The following is an 18618-nucleotide window of genomic DNA, read 5'->3' as shown; positions in this document are numbered from 1 at the left end:
CAGTCCACATGCTAGCAGATGCCCAGGGGCCATCTCCTATCCGGTGCTGTCCGTTATTGTCGCTACTGACCCCATTGGACTATCTAAATGTCGCTTGGAATAAAAATAAATAAATAAAATAAAAACTTGGGCAGCTGCATTCCCAGAGCCTGCAGCCCCTCCAGGCACCATCCCGGAGAGTGCTCGCTCGTACGGACACGTACATCATCACAGAAGGTTCTAGTGGGCACTGCTGGGCCAGATCTTTGCCCTGAGAGGGTGGAGTCCCAGACCAGCCACATCGGAACACTGGGGGGCTGCACGACATGCCCGATTCCTGGCTCCAGCCCCCCACCCCAGCCACTCTGCATGGGTTCGAGCCCTCTGTGAGGCGGAGGAGGAATTGCAAGCCCAGAGGCTGCCCGGGTCCACCGAGGGCCTTGAATGAGAGTCCGCGGCCAGAGGAGGCCGCACAGAGTAGAGAATTTCAGCCGGGGAGCAAGGACCGTCCCTCGGCCAGGGGCAGCCGTGGCCACAGCCTGTCTGAGGCTCTGGGGAGAGTTTGAGGGGGTTTTGGGGTGCCTGCACCTGATTTCAAATGTCAGCAGCTTACTGGAAAGTTAAAACTCCTCCTGGCTGGCAGGAGCCGGCACCCGCCTCCACCCCTCCCCCCCGGGGTCGGAAGGAAACTTGAAGGGGGAACCTGGGGAGCTGGCCTGTGTCGCTGACGTCAGCCCTCGCTCCGCTACACCCCAGCCCAAGGGGGAACCTGTCCTGCGAGAGGGAGCTCCGGAAGGAGGCAGCCTGCTGGCCCGGGGGGCCGCTCTGTGTCCCAGAGGGGTTTCGAGGATGTCTGCCTGGCTTCCCTGCCCGGCCAGGGACCTGCAAGGGAAGGAAAACTCGCTGCCTCTCGGGCCCTTCCCGCCTTAATGAAGGACCATCTGTTCCCTGAACAACTGTCCACAGCCCGTGAGCAGAGGAGGCTGTTTTCAGCCCGAGTTCTCATGGCGCTGAGTCCCCGTGGAGGGGTGGTGGGGCTGAGTCCCCGTGGTGGTGGTGGGGGGGGTCAGCCTCAGTCGGGGCGCCCCCTCCCACCCCGTGTCCCTCCAGCTCCGGCTCCCACAGAGAGCCCGGAGGGAACCTTCTAGAAGCCGCCCGCTCTCAGTGCTCTGGCCTCTGAGGTGGGCTGCCGCCTCCCGCCCACGGCCACCGCCCCCTCGGGTCCCCCCAGGGCCGCCCTACCTGCCCAGGAACTTTCTGCAAGTCCACCTGCGTCTTGCTCCCCACCTCCACCCCCTTTCCGGTCACTGGGAAGTTGGAAATAGAGTCGGTTTCCATGGTGACGGCAGCTCGGGCTAGGCAGAGAGATGGAACCCCCGGGTCAGTGCGAGGCTTCAGCTCCCCCACCAGTGCTCCCCTGCACGAGGGAGACAGGCGCGTCTGATAAATCAGGAACCGCAGCGGGAGCAACTCTGGGCCGAGCCTCTCGCGCTGGCCCGTTCCCGTGGTCCTTGGTCCAGAAAGAGGAGAAAGAGGCAGCCCGGGAGAGGAGCCTGGCAGATGTAGTCTGGGAGGGGTGAAGCGCAGGAGGGGAGAAGAGGACACAGCCCTCCTTTAGGGAGCCCCAGGGCAGCCAACATTAGGACAAAAGTGCTTTGGGCTTTACAGGGCTGAAAAACGCCACAAGCGTCAGAGAAGGACCCGCCCCCTAAAGGTTGCCGTAGAGACCCCCAGAAGTCAGGGACCCCTGGTCTCCCAGAAGAGACCCAGTGCTGAGATGCATGCCCTGCGGAACCATGGGGGGCTTCAAGAAGAACCACGGGCTGGAGCAATAGCACAGCGGGGAGGGCGTTTGCCTTACACGCAATCCATCCGGGTTCGATTCCCGGCATCCCATAGGGTCCCCCCACCCCCGAGCACTGCCAGGAGTCATTCCTGAGTGCAGAGCCAGGAGTGACCCCCATGCATCTCTGGGTGTGACCCAAAAAGCAAAAATTAGGGGCCGGAGTGATAGCACAGTGGGTAGGGCGTTTGCCTTGCACGCGGCCGACCCGGGTTCGATCCCCGGCATCCCATATGGTCCCCCAAGCACTGCCAGGAGTAATTCCTGAGTGCAAAGCCAGGAGTAACCCCTGAGCATCGCTGGGTGTGACCCAAAAAGCAAAAAAAAAAAAGAGCATTAATTAATTAATTAATTAATTAATAAAAAGAGCCAATCAGCCCTAACCAAGTCCTGTGTTGGCCGTCACGCGAACATCAGGCGCCCCAGAGCATGTCCCGCTTCCCGTTCCACACGGGGAGGGGGGCGCCTGGTGACCCCCACCTCCAGCCCCTCGGGGAACCCCCATCTAGTCTCAGCACTGGAGGCCGGGGCGGGGGGCGGGGGGAGGCTCGGGGGGCCCTACGAGGCAGCCTCTGAGCTCTGCTCAGCAGGTCCTCACGCTGCTCCCTCCCGCCTTTCGCCCCTACGGACCCAGCAAGGCTGGTGCGGACGGAGTCGGTCCCCTGTGACATCAACAACCCTCTCCGCAAGCCGCCCCGCTACGCCGACCTGCACGTCAGCCAGACGCTGCCCAAGACCAACAAGATCAACAAGGTGAGCGCCGGGCCCTGGGGGGTCCTGGGGGGTCCCGGGTCTCCCGCGGGGGTGGGGGAGCAAGGGGCAGCACCGCACCAGCCGCCTGGGCGCCTCCCCCCACCCCGGGCCCACCCGGGAGTGCGAAACCCGCGCCGGCCTGAGGACTGCCCGGCCTGGGCACACGGGAGCGGGCCCGGCGGGAGAGGCCGCGGCCCCGGGGCTGCCCAGCCCTGCCCTCGGTGCCCGAGACGTCCCGCCATCTGCCGGGAGCCGCGTCACAGATGGCGCCCGGCTCTGCGGCACATCTGTCGCGTCAGACCCCGAGGCCCGGGGAGCTCTTTGTAAGCTCCAGCTGGAGACGCGGAGGCTGGAGAGTGGGGGGGCGACGAGGGGGGGCGGCTGGCGGCGGGTTCCTGACCTCCGGGGCGGCCTGGGCCTCACCGAGCATCTTTCCAGCCAGGCCTGGGTATTTCCGGTGCCATTTCCCACGGCCTTTGTGGGGGTGAACCAGAGGTCAGCTGGAACCAGGCTGTCCCCAACAGGACAGTCCCCGAGGTCTGAGGCGAAGGTGCCAACAGGTGCCACCAGGTGGTTTTTTGTGCCCCGGCGGACCAGGGGCCCGTCAGCCGGGCGCAGGGGAGCTCAGCCACGGCGCTCACGGGCCAGGTGCCATCGTGCTGGAGGGTGACCGCTCACGGGCAGGGCTCTGGCTTCTCAGCCCGAGGCAGGCTGGGAGAATCCCGCTCCCCGGGGCATCGTCCACTCCGCAGCCAGAGGGGCGCCTCTGGGCCCTGCCCCCCTCTGCCTGCCAGCCACCTGGCTTCCTGCTGCGGCGTGTGTGACCGGGCCCACGTGTCTTCCCCTGCTCTGCCCCGCCCGCCTTTCCCGCTAGATCCCCCCACACGCCCCCCCTCCCCGGACCCGCTGCACCTGTGGAATCTTCTAGGCGGGGGGAACCTAGCCTCAGAGCGGCCACCCGGCCCCCTGAAGCCCTGGGCATGGCACGTCCTCTTGCTTTTGCTCCCCGCGGGGCCGCCCTGCCCATCCCAAGGCGGTGGGCGGCTCTAGCTCTTTACTGCCGCTCAAGGCGTCTGCCGCTAGGAATGGGCGAAGGGCGAGGGGGACGGTTTGTCTCCGGCCCGTGACGGCCTGGCCAGGAACACTCCACGGCCTGGGCTGGCACCGCTTGTTATGGTCGTTGGCCAGAGGGGAGCTAGGTGCAGCGGCCGTTGGGTCTGGACCCCAAGGCTGCCACGCCGTCTGTGACGCCCTCTCGGCCAGCGGCAGACTCAGGGGTCTCGGGTCCACGTGGCTCCCAAATGCTCAAGTATTGACCCTGCGGCTGTGTCAGAAAAAAAAAAAACGTTGGGGGCTGGAGAGACATGGAGGCAGGTCAGGCGCCAGCTGGACCACCCGGGGGAGACCCTGGGACTGCATATGGTCCCCCGAGGCCCACCGGAAGTGATCCTGAGCACAGAGCTAGGAACAGCCCATGAGCGTGGCTGGGTGTGACCCAACACCCCTCCCCCACACACACACTTACCCAGAAGGAAGGAAATAGTTTGTCACCCCCTTGATCTAGAAGTGCCAGGGCCAGAGAGGCCGGCTGGGAGAAGCGCCCCCTGGGCATGTCCACGGTGGCTTCCGGGCACTCAGGACCCTCGCCCTACAGCCCGGGAGCCCAGCCGGGTGGTCCCAGCCAACAAGGTGGAGGCTGCGTGGACGTTGATGGCTCGGCCCAGGCACCGTCATAACGAGGCAGATCAGAATATTGGCAGTGTTGAGTCTGGTGCATCGGGAGCAGATCCAGGCTGACCTGGAACCAAGGACCCCAGCCCTGTTCATGGGACATGGTCCAAAGCATTTGTGCTTCTGCAGCCCCCAGGGCTGGGGCCAGAGATACAGAGACAGAGACAGAGACAGACAGGCAGACAGATAGACACAAACACACACACAAACACACAAAGAGAGAGAGAGAGAGAGAGAGAGAGTGTGTGTGTGTGTTTGTGTTTGTGTGTGTGTGTGTGTGTGTGTACAGGGGTGACGGCACTCGCCTGGCATACAGCTGACCCTGGCCCCACCCCCTGTCACTGCCTATGGCAGCTGTGCCCTCCCCACCCAGCTCCACCAGGAGTGATCCCTGAGCACAGAGCCAGGAGTCCGCCCTGAGCACCCAGGAGTCCCCGTCTCCTCCCCAGCCTTGCCCTGGGTGGCTCAGGAGAGCCGCGTGCTCGGAGCAGGGCCAGGGAGAGGGGACGGGATAATCAGCGTCAAAGCAGAGTGGAGTTACAGATGCCTGGTAAGTGTCTGGAAATTTCTAGCCATTATCATCAGCGTCAATCACGGGACTTGCCATCCGAATGTCACCCCGCAGCCACTTTCCCCTTGTTCTGCATTGAAGATTGGGGCCCCCTGGGAGAGGGGGTCCCCCACCTCCAGGAGGATGGGCGGTGGGGGTGGGGGGAGACAGTACTGCAGCTCCCGGGGCGATGCCGTGTGTGTGTGTGTGTGTGTGTGTGTGTGTGTGTGTGTGTGTGTGTGTGTGTGTCCAGAACTCAGCCTCTCCTTGGCGCTGTCTGGGGTGGGCGAGGCTCAGAGCTCCCTCGGACCCTGGCCCTGTGGTTTCAGAGACACCCGGCGCCTCCGGGCGCCCCATTGGGCGGTAGCACAAGGCAGCCAGGCTGCGACACGGTTCTGCTTGTCCCCCGCCGGTGAATGCGATAAGCGCTATCAATTAACCCCGGCAGAGCACGGGGCTGGGACAGGGACGAGATCGGGCCTTATCGTCGGGGCTGGCCTATTTTCTCTCGCTCGCTCGCTCTCCTCCCCGGCTGCTCCACGCAGATCTTTCCTGTCAGGCAGGGGTGCAGACGGGGCAGCAGATTTCTGAGTCGCCTTGGTTGGAAACGTTCCTCGTCCTCGTGACTCTCGGCGGCTCGGCCGAGTCCGGCTGTGGCACCAGCGTCGTGGGGGTTGTGGGGTGCCGTCGGGAGGGAGGAGGAGGCCCGGGCTGGAGACCCGGGTCCTTCGCTTTCTCTGTGACCAGAACACTCGGTTTCTGCTCCCTGGGAATGGGGCAGGTTAGCAGGGTTGTTGGGGTCTCTGCGGGGGAGAGCCAGAGGCACAGTGATGGGTAACAAGCCCAGCCCCCCAGAAAATGGACAGAAGTGGATGACAAAGAAGAGAGGGAGGAGGAGGAAGAGGAAGGTGGAAGGGGGGGATAGAGGAGAAGGAACGGAGGCAGAGGGGAGATGTAACAAGTGAGTCTGCTTTAAACGGGGCAAGTGCACTTAGCTCGAAATCTAAGTGGATCTGAGTTATCAAACACTGCAGCAGAATCCATAGTTTCTCGTAAGCGATGCTAGGTGGCCTTCCATCCTTTTATTATTATTATTATTACTATTATTATTATTATTATTATTATTGGGCTGGAGCGATAGCACAGCGGTTGGGCATTCGCCTTTCACGCGGTTGACCCGAGTTCGATTCCTCCGCCCCTCTCAGAGAGCCTGGCAAGCTACCGAGAGTATCGAGCCCACGCGGCAGAGCCTGGCAAGCTACCCATGGCGTATTGGATATGCCAAAAACAGTAACAATAAGTCTCTCAATGAGAGACGTTACTGGTGCTTGCTCGAGCAAATCGATGAGCAACGGGATGACAGTGATACAGTGATTATTATTATTATTATTATTATTATTATTATTATTATTATTATTATTATTATTACTATTATTTTGAGGGGGAGAACAGAGGTGGGTGACATCCGCTCAGGACTTATCCCTGACTCAGGGGTCCTTCCTGGGGTTGCTTGAGGAACCGTATGTGGCGCCTGGGATTGAATCTGGGTCAACCACACGCAAGGCAAATGCCTTAACCCCACAGTTTTCCCTCATCCTTTCTTTTCTTTCTTTTTATTTTTTTTGAAGTTCCAGGAAAACTACATTTAACTGCAGTAGATTTCCTGTAATAAACCTGAGCCAGCTCTGTTGAGACAGTTAAGCTTGCTACCACGATGAAATTTTTCTTTCACTTTACATCTTTTCTTTTCTTTTCTCTTCTTTTCTTTTTTCTTCCTTCTTTCTTCTTTCTTCTCCTCCTCCTCCTCCTTCTTCTTCTTCTTTCTCCTCCTCCTCCTCCTCCTCTTCCTTCTCCTCCTCCTCTTCCTCCTCCTCCTCCTCTACCTCTTCCTCCTCCTCCTCCTCCTCCTCCTCCTCCTTCCTTCTTCTTCTTCTTCTTCTTCTTCTTCTTCTTCTTCTTCTTCTTCTTCTTCTTCTTCTTCTTCTTCTTCTTCTTCTTCTTCTTCTTCTTCTCCTTCTCCTTCTTCTTCTTTTTCTTCTCTATGTATGTAACAAATCCCTCATCCTTTCTTTCATATTAAGAAATTCCCTGGGACCAGAGCCATAGTCCTGTGCGTAGGGCATTTGCCTTGCACACGACCAACCTGGGTTCGATCCTCAGCATCCCGTAGGGTCCCCGGAGCACCACCAGGAGTCATTCCTGAGTGCAGAGCCAGGAGTAACCCCTGAGTTATATCAGGTGTGACCCAAAAAGCAAATTTTAAAAAATACCTCCCTGGCCCGTCCTGCGGGAAGTGCTGAGTCTGCCCCGCGTTACCCCTGTTTCCGCCGGAGACTGTCCTTGGACTGCCTGAAGCCGTGGTTCGGTTCTGCTCCTCCACGCTCCCCCGTCTCTGAGCCAGCTCAGCGACGGCGCCGTGAGCAAGATGCGGCAGGTGGAGCAGAAGGGGGTGTGGGGTGGGGCTGGGGGCTACTCCGGCCTGGGCTGGGACCGAGGGGTGATGGTGGTGGACGCTGCAGGGGTGGAGTGGGGTGAGAGGAGGGGGCGTGCACGCCCGCCGCAGTCTCGCCCTGCGCCCTGGGTGCCCACGGCCAGCCCTCATCTAGTTTGTTTTCACCAAGGCCGTAGCTCGTCTGTGGAACCTCCCGGCCAAGCATGATGGGAGTTCACCGTGGAGTGCCTCGGGGGTGGGAGGTCTCGTTTCCCCTGGGCCCCGAGGGGCTGTCTGTCCCTCACTTCCTCTGGGGACCTCCTGGAGCCCCCCCACCCCCTGACCACCTCCCAGCCCCCTCTCCCGACCCAGCCCTGTCCAGCTCAGCCCCACTAGTCACTGACACTCAGTTTCTCCTGCTGGCATGTTCGTTGCCATGGAAACGTGTTGCCCTGGGGCCCACTGGGGTCTGGATCGAAGGGACTCTCAAGGTGGCCTTGGGTGGCTGCCCAGAGCAGGGCAGGAGCTGGAAGGGGGCCCCAGGTGTGTCTCGCTGGGTCTCCCCTCCTTGCACTGGGGCTCAGCCTTGTCTCTCCTGTCCTGGGTCAGAGGTCACGCTGGGGGGGGGGGCCCTTATTTCTGAGCAAACCTGTAGTCCGAGCGGCCGTGTTGTCCATGGACTGGAGGCACGCCTCTGTCCTGTCAGAGCCGCCACTTTCGCCCCTAGACAGAACTCCGGACCCCCCAGGCTTGCCGCTGGGCTTAAAGAAAACAAAAGTGGGGCCAGAGCAATAACACAGTGGGCAGAGGGTTTGCCTTGCACGGGGCCGACCTGGGTTCGATCCCCGGCACCCCATAGGGTTCCCCGAGCACCACCAGGAGTCATTCCTGAGCGTATGAGCCAGGACTAACTCCTGAGCATCACCGGGTGTGACCCAAAAAGCGAAAAAGAAAATAATAATAAATAGTGAACTCGAGGTACCTCCACCCCCACCCTCCCCACTAAACCCTGGGACATGATGTCCCGGAATGACAGAAAACAACCGCACAGCGGGATGCAGGCGGTCGGGGGGGCGGGGGGGGCGGGCGAGGAGGGCAGGGGAGTTGGGACCCCAGCAATGCTGAGGGGCCCAGCGAGAGCTTTCGGCCCCCCCCAGCCCGGCCTTGACCAGGAAGGCTCGGGGTGCTGACAGGGGCTGTCCCGCTCTCCAGAAGCCCGCCCCGTCCAGTCAGAGGGTGAGGAAGGGGGAACAAAGTCTGCATGTCGTGGCCGATACCTCCACCACACGGGGCAGAGACCACCTCACGTGGGGCATCTAGACCCGCGGCAGCCTGGCACCCCGCCCCCACCGGTGTGCCAGAGAAGGGGGCGTCCGTCGGGGAGGGGATACTGAGCGGCTCTCGCCCACCTCCCCCGCCCGCCAAGGGGGCGCCTGCGGTGCCGTCCCAGGGGCCCGTGAGTGCCGGGCCCTGAAGCTCCTTGGCCCAGGCCGAGCGGGGAACAGCGCCCGACGCCCCTCCCCAGCCCCCCAGCCCCCAGCCCGGCGCCCCTGGGAGCAGCCCCTACGCAGAAGAAACACTCTGGATGCCAACCCCCGCCTGTGACGGATGATGACAATCCCCGGGGGGGGGGGGGTCTGTCAGGAACGGCAGCACCGCTACTCCAGGGAGGAGGTTTTTGCCGTTTTCTTTAAAAACATGCAATTATCAGATTCCCCAGACATCGCCGGCCTCGGCTTTCATCCCAGAGAAATCAAACTGTGGGAGCCACCGGGCCTGTGCAGAGTAGCCTTGGGGAGGGGGGGCGCGGGGGTGCAGCCGGGCTGGCCCACGGGGGCGAGAAGGGGTGGAGCGAGCCCCCCACCCCAGGCGGACAATGTCCTCCAGCCAAGAGCCGTGTTAATATTCCATGTTTAGAGACGGAAGAGAGCAGAGCAGATACTGTGGGACAGCAGTTGGGGGCTCTTGGGGGCTCCAGTGCTGTCCCAGGGGCCCCACCAGAGATTCTCGAGAGCTGGGCCCACAGTTCACTGCGGGGCCCGTGGAGGTGGTGCCGGGGGTGACCAGGTTCACCCAGCAGTGCTCTGGGGCCTCCAGGGCCTCACCCGGAGTCACTCAGGGGGCCTTGTGATGTCTCCTAAGCACGTGCCGTCTCCTGGTCCCGTCATTTCCAGAACATTCCCACATTAGTGTTGATGGCCGTAGGGCGTGGGGGCCACCACTGAAGGGCGCCTCGGGGGAGCTCGGACCTGGGTTGTCTCGAGCACCATCTGGGCCTCGGTGCCTCCCTGGAACCCCGAGACGGTCACGGGGCACACTGGGGGCATTGCTGGGCTCCCCCCACTCCCATTGTGCCCGCTGTCCGTGGTCCACAGAGGCCTCCAGCAGCAAGTCAGGGTTCGGCGGCCCCTTGACTCAGGGCGGCCCCCAGCTGTGCTCAGACCCCACAGCCCACCTGGCACTGCACAGGCCAGGGCAAGGGGCCCTGATTCTCAGAGGGCTGCGCCCTGGTGGGGAGGGGCTTGGGAGAAGGGGGTGGGCACCCTGAGGGTCATTATTCTTCTTCATCATCATCATCATCATCATCATCATCATCATCATCATCATCATCATCCTGTTGATTGTAAATTTCTCGAGCGGTCTCAGTAGCGTCTCCATTCGTCCTAGCCCTGAGATTTTAGAAGCCTCTCTCTACTCGTCCTTCCAATGATGCCACATTGGAGGCTCTTTCAGGTCAGGGGAATGAGACCCAGCTTGTTACTGGCTATGGGATATGAATACACCATGGGGAGTTTGCGAGACTCTCCCATGTGGGCAGGAAACTCTCGGTAGCTTGCCAGGCTCTCCCAGAGGGAGAAGTAGGATATAAGATGTTGCGAGGTCACAAAGCCGGGAGCTTGTTTTTACAAGTCTCTGGATGCTGGCCGTTGGTGGGATCACAGGGTGCCGGGGGCAGTCCCTGGGTGTGACCGCCTAGCTACTGGAAAATGGGAAATCTAGGTGGAAGAGGCCCAGTCCCGATCTGAGCAGGCTTGGAGGTCTCAGCCCCGGATCCCACACACCTGGGTTCCTCTGCCGGTTCCTTCATGCGTGAGGCTCGTCCGAATGTGTGGAGAGGGGCCTTGAGCATGGCTATGGCTAAGGCTCTGGAGGTCTTCAGCCGCAGGAGCTCTGCTTGGGGCAGGGAGGGAAGCTGGAGCCCACCCCCTCTAAGGGGCCCTGGGGAAGACAGCCAGGCGCGTGGGCCAGAGATTCTCTGCGTCACTCTCTTCTGGGAGCTTGCTTTTAAGTCTCTGGATGTTGGCTGTTGATGGGATCACAGGGCGCCGGGGGGCAGTCTCTCGTTATTTCAACCACGTAATAACTTCCGTGACTGCCATGGATGTCACTTCTGTGCCTGTTATTCCATGGCTGTCACTTCTGTGGCTGCCGTTCCGTGGCTGTCACTTTCGTGGTTGTTATTCCGTGGCTGTCACTTCTGTGGCCGTTATTCCGTGGTTGTCACTATCATGGTTGTTATTCCGTGGCTGTCATTCCATAATTGTCACTTCTGTGACTGTCATCCCGTGGCTGACATTTCTGTGACTGTCATTCCGTGGCTTCCCCCAGGTGCCCTCCTGTATGATGGGTGAGCAGGACAGCAGTGGTCACCTCTTCTCCCCACCCCACCCCCGCCGCCCTTGTCCTGAGGGATAGATCTCCAGGCAACATGGCACCAAGGGCCAGTGTCCTGTGTGAGAAAGGGACGGGGGCACCCGAACCCTGAATCCTCTGGAATTCCTGAGGCCATTCACGGGTCTGTGTCTTTCACATGGGGTCGGCCACGTAACCCAATTAAAGAAGGAGCAGGGGCTGGAGCGATAGCACAGCGGGTAGGGCGTTTGCCTTGCACGCGGCCGACCCGGGTTCGATCCCCGGCATCCCATATGGTCCCCCAAGCACCGCCAGGAGTAATTCCTGAGTGCAGAGCCAGGAGTAACCCCTGTGCATCGCCGGGTGTGACCCAAAAAGAAAAAAGAAAAAAAAAAAGAAGGAGAAGAGAGGGAGGGCCTCCATGCACACACACACACACATACACACACACACACGTGCACATGCATCCACACACGCACACGCATTCACACACATACGCATATGCACACACAGTTCCAGTTCTTTCTCTGCTTCTTCCTTTGGGGACGTTGATTGGCTCCCCGGTGCCAGGGCCTGTGGGTGACATAGTTGGGGCTCGATTGGTCCTGCCGGGGTGACGAGAGGGTGCCAGGAGACAACACGCCCGTTGATTAAGTGCCGGCTGCCCGGCCTCATGGCGCTGCTCGGTGAGTCGTTTGTTCAGCACAGCCGTTGCTCGTGCCGGGCACTCCACGTGTTGTAAACACCCACAGCGCGGCAAAGCCCATCTCGCCGGCACCCTTGGCCGAGAGGCGCCGTCTTCGCCCCAGTTTTGTGGATGAAGAAGCTGCTCACTGGAGGGGCCGGGCCCCTACCCCGGGTCACACGGTCAGGATTCAGACCCAGGGCCCCGGGGCCACAGATGATGCTCTAAGTCACTGCTGGTGCCCACGCGCTGTTCCAGGGGCTGGGAGAGAGCAGTGAAGGGGAAAAGAGATCATTGTTCCAGAGGCTTCCGTGCTCGTAACGGAGACAGACTTCAGAGAACAGACGTGACGTTCTCTCTCAGTTGTGTGAGTTTGAAGTCGAGGGGGGGCGGGTGGGGGAGAGTGACCGGTGGTGACCAGGGCTGGGATGATCGAAGCATGATGCTACAGATAGGGTTGGGAGGCAGCTGTATACTGGCAGCAAGGCGGGGGTGGCAGAAAGCACTGCTGTGCAAAGGTCCTGAGGCAGAAACATTTCCAGCCATGGATGGGCTTGTGTGGCTGCTGTAATACAGGCCCACAGACTTGGTGGCTCGGAGCCTCACCCGCCCTGCAGCCCCAGCCCTGTCAGTCAGAAGTGCAGTGGGCCAGGGGCTTAGGTGAGGTCTCACGAGGCCAAGGAGGGCCAGTGGGCAGGGTCACCTTCCAAGCCACAAGTCCTGAGCACTGAGCTGTGTCCACACGTACTTTGGGGCTCGTTCTGTTCCTAGGGCTGCACACCTGGGGTCTCCGTCTCTCTGCGGCCTCCACGCTGCTGCCACTGCCCTTCTCAGGCCTGCCCGGGGCCTCCTCAGCCTGGAGGTCGCTGTAGACCCCAGAGGCACAGGGCCCCGGTGCTTGTGAGGGCTTATCACATCATGCAGGCGAATCTCTAATTGATTGGGCCCTGTGACAAGGCCAGGTGGTGCCTCTGTCCCCTGGCACCCCTGGTTCCTGCTTCCCAGACCAGCACTGAAGCAGCGACCCCCTCCTCGCTCCTGGCAGTCCCCAGGTTGGAGGTGGGCGACCCCTGCTCCCCCTGCACCTGGGGGTCCTGGCTTGCTGTGGGTCTACGCACCGGACCTTGGGTTTGGGGGACCCCCGCCTACCCCCGCTCCAAGATGCCGCATCTCCAGGCCCCTCGCCCCAAACAGCTCACAGCCGAGGCCCCTGACAGACGCGCCTCTGGGGGTGCTATATCCAGGCTTCCGCACGGCTTCCGCAGCACCGCACCGGGGCCATCCCGGGGGCACCTGCTGACCTGTGCCCTCACCTTCCTGCGGGGTCAGGGCCGGGAGAGGTGGCCCGGCTGCTGCCCACCACACTCCCGCCCTGGCACCCACTCAGTGACGGTGACGATGTGAACACTTGTTTTGGAGCAGAGGTTTCGGTGGAAGGGGCGGGGACAGGCACTTGGGGTAGCTTGGGGTGGGACTTTCAGGATCAAAGTGATCCTGGGAGTGTGCCTGTCACTTCCGTGGCTGTCATTCCATGGTTGTCATTCCATGGCCGTCACTTCTGTGGCTGTTATTCCACGGCTGTCACTCCATGGCCGTCACTTCCGTGGCTGTTATTCCGTGGCTCTCACTTCCGTGGCTGTCATTCCATGGCCGTCACTTCCGTGGCCGTCACTTTTGTGATTGTCATCACATGGTCACCTTGTACTCAAGTCGCCACAGCTGGGTGCAGCACAGCGGAGAGGGGGAGTGGGGGACGGCCGTGTAGGGGGGAGGGGAGGTTGGCGCTTCGGCAGGGTCCAGGCTGCGGGTGCGGGGCGAGAGGGGTCCGCAGCCGATCCCGCCCACTCACCGCCCTGTCCCTGCCGTCTCTCCGCAGGACCACATCCCTGTCCCCTACCAGCCGGACTCCAGCAGTAACCCCTCGTCCACGACATCCTCCACGCCCTCCTCGCCGGCACCCCCGCTCCCTCCGAGCGCCACGCCGCCCTCCCCCCTGCACCCGTCCCCGCAGTGCACGAGACAGCAGAAGAACTTCAACCTGCCAGGTACCACCCACCGCGGGGGGTCCGGGGGGCGGGGCTGCACGGGGCAGAGCCAGATCCAGAAGCTGCCGGGGCAGGAAGACGAGATGGGGGGACAGAGCCTGTGCGCACGGTGGTGGCCCCCTGTGACATCTGTTTGGGCGAGTGGCCACGTGGTGATCATGATCAGCCCCACTTTACAGACAGGGAAGCTGAGGCACAGAGAGACACACATGTCTCTCTGTACTCCCTGTGCTCACAGCAGTACACTCCCCCTCCCCGAAGCCCCCCAAGCCTGAGTCCCAGCAGGGGCGCAACACTCAGGAGCTGGCCTTCACCTTGGGAGCTGAACCCTTTGAAACTGCTCCCCAGAACCTGCACCCCTCACCTGAGCGTGGTGGGGGCGGGGTGGGGCGACATCTGAGCGCCCCCACCCGACGGCAGGGTGGGGCTGCACGGACACGCGGGAGCCCTGGGCATCCGGCAAAGCCCCCTGCTGCCCAGCGATCTCGGGCTCGAGACTGCCCACCTCGGAGAGGACGTGGTGGTCGGGGAGAGCCCCGAGGTCCTTCCAGCGAGCTCCAGGGACCCGGGTGCTGGCGCACGTGTTAGGTGCTGGGGGCAGAGTCTACGCGAGAACCCATGTGGCCTCTTGGTCTCTTTTGTTGTAAGAATTAAAGGGATGAAGTCTGGCTCCTGGGTGCGCCGGGGCAGAACCCCCCGCCTCCCGTTCTTCTCCTTCCTGCCGGGGGCCCTGGATGGTTCCAGGCTTGGCTGGAGGCTGTGGGAGGAGACGTGGCTTCGCCGTGGGCACCGGCGTCTCTGTCTGTGTTGCTCAACGTGGTAAACACAGTGAAAATTCCCGTTTCTCGGACCCCCTGGCCTCATGCTAAGCCCCTGGTCAGCTCCAGGGGCCCTCGGCTGCCGTCTTGGGTGACACGCCGCAGGACATTTGCCATCACTACGGCACCTGGCATGAGGGAGCCCGCCCAGGGCCTGAGGGGCACCTGCACCCGGGGGCTTTGCCGGGGGGAGAGGAGTCTCAGGTCTCCACCCCTCACCCCCTCCACACATACCTTCACGCCCTGGGTGTCCGGGAATCGAACAGAGACTGACCCAGCCCCCCACGCCTGACAGCCCCCCGGCACGACCACCCAAAGGGCAGGCCAGTCCTCTGGCTGCTCCCTGGGGAGGCTCCGGGAGGGGGGTGTGTGTGTTGAAGGCTTATGACGTGGGATTTTTTTTTTAATTTTTATTGAATCACCATGTGGAAAGTTACAAAGTTCTCAGGTTTATGTCTCAGTTATACAATATTCAAACACCCATCCATTCACCAGTGCCCATATTCCACCACCAAAAACCCCAGTATACACCCCCGTCCCCGCCCCCCCACCCCCAGCTGTTTAACTGATGAATTTCACTTCATTTTCTCTTTACCTTGATTACATTCCATATTTCACACAAAACTCACTATAGTTGTTGGAGTTTCCCCCCAAGAAAGACAGCCCTACTGCCAAGGAAGCATTTGATAATTAGTTTTCCATTAAAAGATTGTATGTTTTCAGTTTTTAGAAAAGGTCCCACAGCTGCTAATGTGGCTGCTAATGTGGCCGTGCGATTCGGAGCTGTCCCAGTCCCGCATCCCGGAGCCGTGTTAGTTGCTGCTCAGTGTCACCGGGGCTCCATCTGGAGAAGGTGTGGGGGCTGCACCTCCTCCGTCTGGATCCCATGACGTGGGATTTTTCAGATAGAGTTTAAGTCGGAGGAAGCTTGGGCTCAGCTGGGTGTGAGAATCGCCCGACAGACCCCCAGACCAGAGAGGTGTCCCTGGCGGGACCTTTGCAGTGTGGACCCCGCGTCCACCAGGGTGTTAGCGCTCCACAGCGGAGTCTCCCACAGCTGTCTACCCCAGAACCACCGGTTCCGCTCCTCTGGAAGGGACAGGCGTGGGGAAAAGGACCCCCCCTCCGTCCCCCGGGATTCTCCACGTGGGGGGCACAGGAGACGGATTATTTTCCCAGAGCCGCTCCTTTCCCCAGTGGCAGACACTGACTTCAGGGATATTTTCCTTAAGAGTCTGTGCTTCTTTGGGCGGGTCAGGGCCCAAAGGAGAGGACCTCTAAGGAGAGGACCATGCAGAGAGCACGCTTCTCTCTCCCACAGGACCTTGCTGGTGTCACAGGGACGTCCCCGTGTCCCTTGCCTTTCCTTCCTTCAGAGTCCCTGCCAGGGCTCTGCCAGCCGACCCATGCTTGCTGCGTGGCACGGGACACCCTGCCCTGCCCTGGTGGCGTGGGCTAGAGGCCCTCGGTGCACAGGCCACCTCTGCCCCTAACGTCCGCATGATGTTGAGCAAAGAATTTATTTACCTCTCTATGCCTCTGGTTCCTCATCTCGAAAATGGGGATAGTACTGGCATCTACTATGGAACTATTGAAGGATTGAAGGTCTCCATGCTAGGAAAGAGCCGAGCAGAGGGTCCGTCTCTCTGAAATAACAGCACGTGTGAACCATTGACATTATAGCACCTGCCTAGTGAATGGCCCTGGCTACCCTTTGGGCATTTCCTGTCATCACTATCATTAATACCAGGCTAACTAGGATCATGGAACTCAAGGTGGAATTTCACGTACCCCGTGTGTGTGTGTGTGTGTGTGTGTGTGTGTGTGTGTGTGTGTTTTGAGTTGAGTTTGCAGGGGAGGGAGATTCAACATGGTCAGAATTTGGGGTACCTTGGGTGGGACTCAAAGCTATCCTGGGAGTGTGTCTGTCCTTTCCGTGACTGTCACTTCTGTGGCTGCTGTTCTGTGGCTGTCACTTGCTAAGATGCATCCTTGGACCAGCTGTAACGCTTGTATAATGACATAAGCAAAAATCTGCCGGTTGGGATTTCATTGTGTTGGGACCCCAGCAGAACGCAACTTCAAGTGGGCATGGTTTAAATACACAGAAATATATAAGCCCTTTTAAAAGAGTGAAGTAGCCCACCTGGGTCTCCTGGCTTGGGAAAACATCCATTATGTATTTCAAATGGAAGACCAGGTGACCTGAGAAGCACCATAGCATCCCACTCCTGGAATAATGATTTTGTTTGTATCTGAATGGGTGCCTGAAACGTCTGCCCAACTTTGTGTCAGTCCTGTCTGAGGAGAGAGATTCTGTCTTATGCGCTTCTCTCTGGGTAGAATAAGGAGGAGTGCGCAATGGTTTCGTAACGGGATGGTAATAATGCAGTGGGACGTTGGGAAGGAAAAATAATTGACCTCCCCCCGAGGGCACACAGACCTTTCCTGATCTCGAGTGCTTTTAGAGAAAAGCTTCCCCAGGGTGACAGGCACCTGTCCTGTCTGTCCAGAGCCCTGCCCACTCATCACACGGAGAACCTTTGGGGCTGGGACTGGGTCTTCGTGGTTCCCTGGCAGATCTTGGGGGTCCCAAGGATTCTTCAAACTAATGACTAGGAAGAACAAGTACCTGGCGGAGGTAGAACATTCATGCCCAGGTGGGTTAGCAGACATTTGGGTCACTTGCTCATGTCAGGACACATGAAGGGAAGAGTCTTGGGCTGGAGAGACAGGGGCAGGGGGGTGGCTTGCCCGGGCGTGGCTGGGGTCATGGCCACGCTCTGCTGCCTGAGGCTTTTCAGAACCTGGTGCCGTATTGCGCGGGGCCAGGTACCGCCTGGACGGACGGACAGGGCTGGCTTGGCATTCCTGCTTTACTCTGCGCCGCCTCTGAGGCCTTGAGCAGGGCACTTGCCCTGCTTGTGCCTCAGTTTCTCCCCCAGATGGGGTGAGTGATGCTGCATGTGTGAGTGACATTAGCCAAGGGAGGTCCGTGGCAGGGCTTCTCTCTGCCCCCGGGGCCCCCGCTTGCAGGGCCTTGCTGCGGGGTGGCCCTGCAGGTGGCCGGACTAGAATGTTCCAGTGCCTTCCTTCTTCCGAGTCACCAGGGCCACATAGGGGCACCCACACCCGCACACGTGGGCACGGGCCCACGAATCTGCACACTGCATGCATGCCGTAGAAACACAAGCCCGCGTGGCGTTAGAGGCAGGAAAGAGAAGCAGAACCCACTTCTGGCAGAGGCTGTGGGGTTTCCGGGCTCTCCCTCAGGCCGTGGCCCCAGGCCCCTGAGCGCATCTCACTCCAGTCACTCACTCGATTCCCTCTTGCACGCGCAGCACAGTGCTCCTGGGCCCCTGGCAGGATCTTGCTCACAGGTGCCCTTGTCTAGTTGGTCTGCCCCATCAGAACAGCAGCCCCGGGGGACTGCAGCTGCCCGCTGTCCCTCCCCTTCCCCGCCGCCCGCCCCTGTCTGTTGGGTGAGTGTGGGAGTGGGTGGGTGACTGTGACTGGAGCCTCTGTCTGGCCCACAGCTGCCGGGCTGTCTCTTTCAGTGTCTCCAGGCCTTGGACCATGTTCCCCCCGCTCACTCTCCTACGGGGCATTTACTGGGCCTCTGCAGAGCACCAACCATATACGCCCCCCATGGAGGGGGCATCAATCAAACCAACCCGATGGGGCGGGCTGGGACACCGACTAGACACGTCCCCAAGGGGTGCAGCACCAATCAAACAAACCCTGTGAGGTGGGGGGACACCAACCAGACATGCCCCCCATGGGGTTGCAGCACCAATGAGACACAGTCTGTGGGTGGGACACCAACCAGACACGCCCCCCTGAGGTGGGCACCAATCAGACACCCGCTGTGGGGCTGGGACGCCAACCAGACACGCCCCCCTGGCGTGGGCACCAATCAGACACCCGCTGTAGGGCTGGGACACCAACCAGACACGCCCCCCGGGGTGGACACCAATCAGACACCCGCTGTGGGGTGGGACACCAACCAGACGCGCCCCCCGGGTGGGCACCAATCAGACACCCGCTGTGGGGCTGGGACACCAACCAGACACGCCCCCCTGGGGTGGGCACCAATCAGACACCTGCTGTGGGGCTGGGACACCAACTAGACACGCCCCTCTGGGGTGGG

The 18618-nt window shown here is 60.7% G+C and overlaps 1 protein-coding gene across 5 annotated transcripts in view; it reads left to right on the top strand.

Annotated features, from left to right (window-relative positions):
* The window catches only part of KSR2 (kinase suppressor of ras 2), a 358678-nt gene that overhangs the window by 283311 nt on the left and 56749 nt on the right, over positions 1-18618 (top strand). For 3 of the 5 annotated variants that reach the window (XM_055147006.1, XM_055147005.1, XM_055147007.1), the window contains 2 exons: positions 2451-2575; positions 13482-13650. In XM_055147006.1, the coding sequence (XP_055002981.1) occupies positions 2451-2575; positions 13482-13650 (294 nt within the window). The remainder of the gene's footprint in view (positions 1-2450; positions 2576-13481; positions 13651-18618) is intronic. The other 2 variants (XM_055147008.1, XM_055147009.1) reach the window with 1 other exon arrangement.

Source organism: Sorex araneus, chromosome 9 (genome assembly GCF_027595985.1).
Source record: "Sorex araneus isolate mSorAra2 chromosome 9, mSorAra2.pri, whole genome shotgun sequence".
Taxonomy (NCBI): Eukaryota; Metazoa; Chordata; class Mammalia; order Eulipotyphla; family Soricidae; genus Sorex; species Sorex araneus.
The sequence above is the reverse complement of the archived record's forward strand: the minus strand, read 5'-3'. Positions and strand labels throughout refer to the sequence as shown.